The sequence below is a fragment of the Podarcis muralis genome, chromosome 12 (assembly GCF_964188315.1).
Source record: "Podarcis muralis chromosome 12, rPodMur119.hap1.1, whole genome shotgun sequence".
NCBI classification, from domain to species: domain Eukaryota; kingdom Metazoa; phylum Chordata; class Lepidosauria; order Squamata; family Lacertidae; genus Podarcis; species Podarcis muralis.
In genome coordinates, this window is record NC_135666.1 from 23,470,511 (window position 1) to 23,476,510 (window position 6,000).

Here is a 6,000-nt window from a genome sequence, read left to right on the forward strand (position 1 = left end):
CAACCAGCAGAATCAGGGGCGTGCCTTCCACTAGGCTAGGCGAGGAGGCAACCTTAGGTAGTAGCAGCAAGGCGTTGGCAGTTGTTTTATGTGCCACGTGGCCTACCCTGCACCCGCTGCTGCCCTCAGGTGCAACTGAAGACACCCTCCCATCACTAGCATTACATTAAGATTCAATTGCCAATTTGCCTGCCTTCTGTATATGGAGTTGTGGGTGGAAATGCGGGTGAAGGTGCATCTCCCCTGCCTCAGGCAGCAAAATATATTGGGCCAACCCTGGGAAGAGGGAGTTGCTCCCGAGCTCAATTCTCTTACGTTGGTTGTATGTATGAAGGGAAAGCTCTTAGTGATAGATAAGCTGATAGCAGAAGGAGATAATCACAATTCTTTTCCTTTTCAGTGCCATATAAATAGCTTCATTCCAGCCTTGGTTTTTATTTAGAGGCAGCATAACAGATTTCTCGGTTGTAGGCTAGACAAGTGTTTCTCAAACTGAATTTCATATTCCTTTATGGAAATAATTAACTACGCTCATTTTCTGTCATAAGAGTTTCTAGTCAAAATATGACCACTGTACCAATTCATTACAGTCAGAAGATTTGGACAAGAAAATTCTACTTTTAACAACAACAACAACAAATATTTAGTCAAGAATAATCACAGTGGAAAAATATGTTGTGATGCTTGTCATTTCTTTGTAGGTTAATTTAGTGATGAAGAAAGAGATTAACAGCACTGGAAAGAGCTATGCATGGGGGTGTGATGAGGAGTGTTAAGCACCCAAAACCACCGGGGGGGGGGGGGGGAAGAGTCTGTATTCCTTGAACACACTGGTAGAAATACTGACATAGTTCACCATTCCACGCATGGGCCTTATATTCTGAGAAAGACTGAAAAATATGACACTAAAATGCGCTGCTTCACCTGATTACTACATTCGTACCTCAGAAGTTAAACGGAATCCGTTCTGGAAGTCCATTCGACTTCCAAAATGTTCGGAAACCAAGGAACTGCTTCCGATTGGCTGCAGGAAGCTCCTGGGGCCAATCAGAAGCCGCGGAACCCGCATCAGACGTTCGGGTTCCAAAGAACACTCGCAAACCGGAAGACTCATTTCCAGGTTTGCAGCATTCGGGAGACAAAAGGTTTGACTCGCAAGGCGTTTGACTTCCGAGGTGCAACTGTGCTGAGTAAAAACTGGATTTCCCAGTTTGGTTAGTTGCAGTTTGTCAAACGTCCTTACTTAAAGGGGTTGTCCTTGTCCTGAAAGGGTATACTGTATCTCCTTCTACACTACATATTTGTAAATCAGACCTGCACAACTTGTGGCATATGGAAAACTCAGTTCACTAGCTACGTAGTGTAGTGATAACCCCCTCTGCTTTTGAAGATCGAGACTACAGCAACAAAAAGGTTTACTGAGCTCCAGGTAGACCACTGTATCAGGGCGTGTGAGCTACATTCAGCATGGTGGGTGGTAAATGTGCAGGCTGAGTCATCAAAATTCTTTGCATTGTTTCAACATACAGGTCCCTTCCAACATGAGGAGATGCCAACATACTCAGAGGTGCTGCAAGAAGTATGAGAAATATAACTGAAAAAGTGAAAAGGATACTTTTTATAGGTGAACATATGATTTAAAATACATCACCAGTTTTTGAACGATACATTTTTCATCAGCCACAGCAACCATATTGTTAAACACAATGTTTATTTATATCCCTCTTTTTCAGCATTTAAGAACCAGCTTGTATTTTCATACCTCACTAGCTGCAATTCTTATAAGAGTTTCCTCTCTTGCAATCGTTATTTAAATCAGACTTACAGATTATTATTTTTAAAAAAATTGAAAAATCTCACACAAGTGAGATATCCTGAGATGTACAAGTATGGGGCTTAAATATAAATATTACCATAATCATTTCTCATTAACAATTAAAAGTTATAATCTGAAATTAGAAGGATTTCAGTGATGGTGAGCGCTATTTTCAGGGCTGGAACAAGGGTTCTTTTTAGAGAAACAGTTTTTTCAAGTTTAAAAATTTTTCATTGCATTTCTACACTGGATATTGCACCCTTAAACCGTGATCTGCTGTTATTGAAGCAAACATCTTCATTATGTTTTTTTTATTTAAAAAACCTCCTCAATGAAGGTTACACACATTACAGCCTTGTTCTGATACCTCTTATCCACAAGAGTATAATGCACAAAATTATAGCATTTTAAGATAGGTACTTCCAATAGGTTATAAAGGTGACAGCTATTTTTTTGGTGTGTGTCACCTTCAAAGCCCATCTTAAGAACATACCTTAACATGCTATAATTTTAACACAAAGCCCATTGATATGAAAATGTGTTTCTTTCTTCTTCCTTTTCCCAGGGCACTTCATGATAAAAGCTCAATTTGAAAAGATACCTCTTACAAAATTGAAGAGACATATTACCAGCTTAAGAATTTTTGTAAGCTTACTGATATCAGAAAAAAAGAACTAGGTGGTTAGGAATTTACTAACAACAGGGTAAATGTTGATAGTAGGAGAACAGGAGAAGGATTGGTTGGGGAAATCCTGAAAGGTTGCAAAAATGCATAAACTCACAAAATTTGCATGGTTGACTTATGGCAGACAACAGATGAAAGGATTTCAGGAATTAGTGGCTTCAACTGATTTAATTTATGAAAACCAGATATAAGTTGAATATTGACAAATATATAATGAACATGAATGGGTCCAAGAGCTCTTACATCGCTCTTGTAAGACATCTTCTATATGCAGGGATTTTTTATTATTATTTTGTATTGAGGAGTATTCAATCATGTCAGTACCTACTCCATCTGCAGTCTGACAAAGCACAGTCTAGTTACAGGTATAAACATCAGCTGCTGTTTGTGAGCACTATGCCATGAATAGTCAATATGGAAGAAATCAAGCACGTGGGATTTCACACACACACACACACACACACACACACGGCCGCAAGTACAAATCATGTCACTATTTATAAACAGATCGGCTAAATTAGAAGAACATGCATTTTTATATTTGGTGAAGTTCTTAGGATTGTTTTAGCATCACCATCGTATGAATGTGGTTGGGGTTTTTTTCAGAAGTAGCCCGGTCCCCACTATGTTCAGGGACATGGGACTGTAGCCTAGCAGAACAATCCTATGCATATTTACTTGGAAGTAAGTCCTATTACATTCCATGGTGCTTTGTCTCTAGTAACTGTGATTAGACTTGCAGTCTAAAACTAAAAATATTAAAATTTAAACAGATCACTCTCCAAGTAAGTAACATTTCTGTAATCTGGCCTGGGCGGAGGGCAGTAAGTTACTCCTGCTACGAAAGCTGAGGTTGCTGAACACACTCTTGGGCTGGGGTATTGTTTAGGAGATATGAGGGAACCGTTGCTGCTATTGATATTTTAAAAACTGCATCCTTATTATAGATTTTTTATTATTTATGTTGAAATTGTGCAATTTGATTGTGATTTTTTTTAATGTTTTACTTATTGTTTATGGCTACTTTTGTTTTACTGTAATTATGCACTCTTTTTCATGTTTCACCTAGAGCATGATTTGAACTATGGAAAGACAACATACAAATAACATTATATATATATGTATGTGTGTATGTATGTAAACTTCGGCAACCAAGTTTTGGACTATATATATGTTTGAAAGATTATAAAATTAAATTAAATTAAAAACCAACATAAAACTTCTTTTTGTGTCACAGTGATGGCTTCTTCTCCGGATATAAGATTTGCTTGTCTGGGAAAAATCGTATTTTAGAAAAGCAGCATTGTGAATTCTGAAAACAGTTTGTTTACTCTGTTTCAAGTAGCACCCTGAGAAGGCAATTGTTAGGTACTGTACAATTAATACCTGTTTTATACCCTCCTCTTCTAACAGCAATGCCTAGAATAGAAAGACTTGGCACTGAGTGGTGAATTGCAGTCCCCACCCCTGCTCTGTCTTTCATTACTTGAAATAGTCTGCAAACAGCTTGTAAATAGTCACACATGTGGGGAGTTCCCTTGGTGCAATGTGTGGCTATATGAAGCTAATATTTCAGCTGACTTTAATGGATAGACATATGTCTTACCTGCTCATTTTATTGGACCATCTTTAAGCTATCTAATAAATAAGGACTTCAAAGTATCAGACTGCTCTCAGTTCTATGGTAAGATAAACAAAAGGGTTTATGCATTTTTTTTATTCTGAAGCACTGTTTTTTGTTGTGTTTGTTTGTTTACCTGCATTCTGAAGAGTCTCGATATTTTGCGGCCTAGTAGCAAGTTCTGCAACAGTCTGAACAAACTGCGTTCGGGCTCTTTGATACTGCTCAAAGACTGCAAAGAAGGAAGAAGGCAGAATAAGTGCATTTCAATGAGGGCTTCCTATCACAAGCCTTCACATATTAGATACAGGCCCAGATAAGCAGGAAATGTATTGTGACACCTTATAGAGTCTATAGATCAAAGAAAATACAGCAAAGGCTGTATTCCGAACCCTACTGGTAAACGGCATTTCCGTGCCGTGCGCTGCTCTGGTTCCCCAGAAGCGGCTTAGTCATGCTGGCCACATAACCCGGAAAAAACTGTCTGCGGACAAACGTCGGCTCCCTCGGCCACTAAAGCGAGATGACTGTCGCAACCCCAGAGTCGTCCACGATTGGACCTAATGGTCAGGGGTCCCTTTACCTTTACTTACCTGTGAGTTAGCCCCACTGAATTCAACAAAACATATTCTCATGCTTAAAGTTTATTTCCATAAACTTTTATAGATTGACTTTATGACTCAATGAGGCTTACGGATTAATGGGGGGAGGGGGTTAGAAACCAAATTACAACAGTACATAATAGAATAAAATATAAAAACAGACAATTCTTGGCAAGTAAACTCCAGTGAGTTCAGTAGCAAATACTCCTAGGAGGATTACTGTATTGTCCTGTGTACACATTACCAGGACTACTCAGAAAGTCTCATTTAATTCAAGGAGGTTTACTCGCAGGTAAATGGAAGATTCTGTCGCGTGGGCGCGCTCCCCCCCCCCCTTTCCTTTCCTTTTCAAGAAACTGTAAAGCTCAGAAACCCCCCAGTACACAAAACCCAGCCTTAAAAATACCTTGCAAGACCTGCCTCTGACTCATGGCTCTTGCTGGTCACCCACTTCCAAGAGCCTCGGCAGCGTCCCCGTGGGGTGGTGTCTCGCCCCCTGGATCCCCCCGCGGCCTTGAGGGGGTCTTGCTCCTCCGCTTCGCCTCTCCACTCAGAAACCCGAGCGGGTCCTGCAGCTCCTCCTGCCCCTCGGGCTCCGCGCTTCCCAGTCTTCCCCTGGGGCCTTTTCAGTTTGGGCCGCGGTGTGTATCCTTCTCCTTGGCAACCGAACGGAAGCCGGCGCCATCAAGGGGCGGGAGGGAGGCCGCGGCCTGCGCCTCATTGTGACATCAGGCGGGCGCGGAGCGAGAGGGCCGGCCAGCCGGCGGCGCCTTGCGCTGGGCTCCTGCACGGAAAGGCCGGCGCAACGCGATCCTAACGCTGCGTTCCTTGAGCCCTTTTTCTCCCCCTCCCTCTGCGCTTCTCCAGCTCGTTGGGAAAGCCATCAGGCGACGTCCTTGCCGCTTGGATGTACAAAAAGAAAGTCTCTCCCTGCCAAGGTTGGCTGCGATCCCGGTTAGGCGTACTTTGCACTAAGTACACCTGATGGTTGCATCTGAAGCAAGTGCGAGTCAGCGTTTGCCATTAAGGCCAATGGGAGGAGCTTGGACATAGGAACGGGGGGAAACCGCCTTATACCGAGTCAGACCATTTGGTCCATCTAGCTCAGCACTTGCCCACCTTGGCTGGCAGCGCCTCTCCAGACGGAGCTCCCTCTCCCAGAGATGCTGGGAATTGAACCAGGGACCTTCCTGCATAGAAAGCAATTGCCCAGGCATCGCTCTGGGTGTGCGGGTGCCGCTTGCAAGGAGGCACTGGGTAGAGTTTGGTCATGAGA

At 42.3% G+C, this 6,000-nt stretch overlaps 1 protein-coding gene across 3 annotated transcripts in view; it reads right to left on the reverse strand.

The window, feature by feature from the left end:
- Positions 1–5,704, reverse strand: part of SPAG6 (sperm associated antigen 6) — a 52,131-nt gene extending 46,427 nt beyond the window's left edge. Inside the window, exons 1-2 of one of the 3 annotated variants that reach the window (XM_028750272.2) lie at positions 5,131–5,704; positions 4,259–4,354 (exon numbers count right to left, since the gene is read on the reverse strand). In XM_028750272.2, the coding sequence (XP_028606105.1) occupies positions 4,259–4,354; positions 5,131–5,155 (121 nt within the window). In that variant the 5' untranslated portion in view covers positions 5,156–5,704. The remainder of the gene's footprint in view (positions 1–4,258; positions 4,355–5,130) is intronic. The other 2 variants (XM_028750273.2, XM_028750271.2) reach the window with 2 other exon arrangements.
- Between the last annotated feature and the right edge of the window lie 296 nt (positions 5,705–6,000).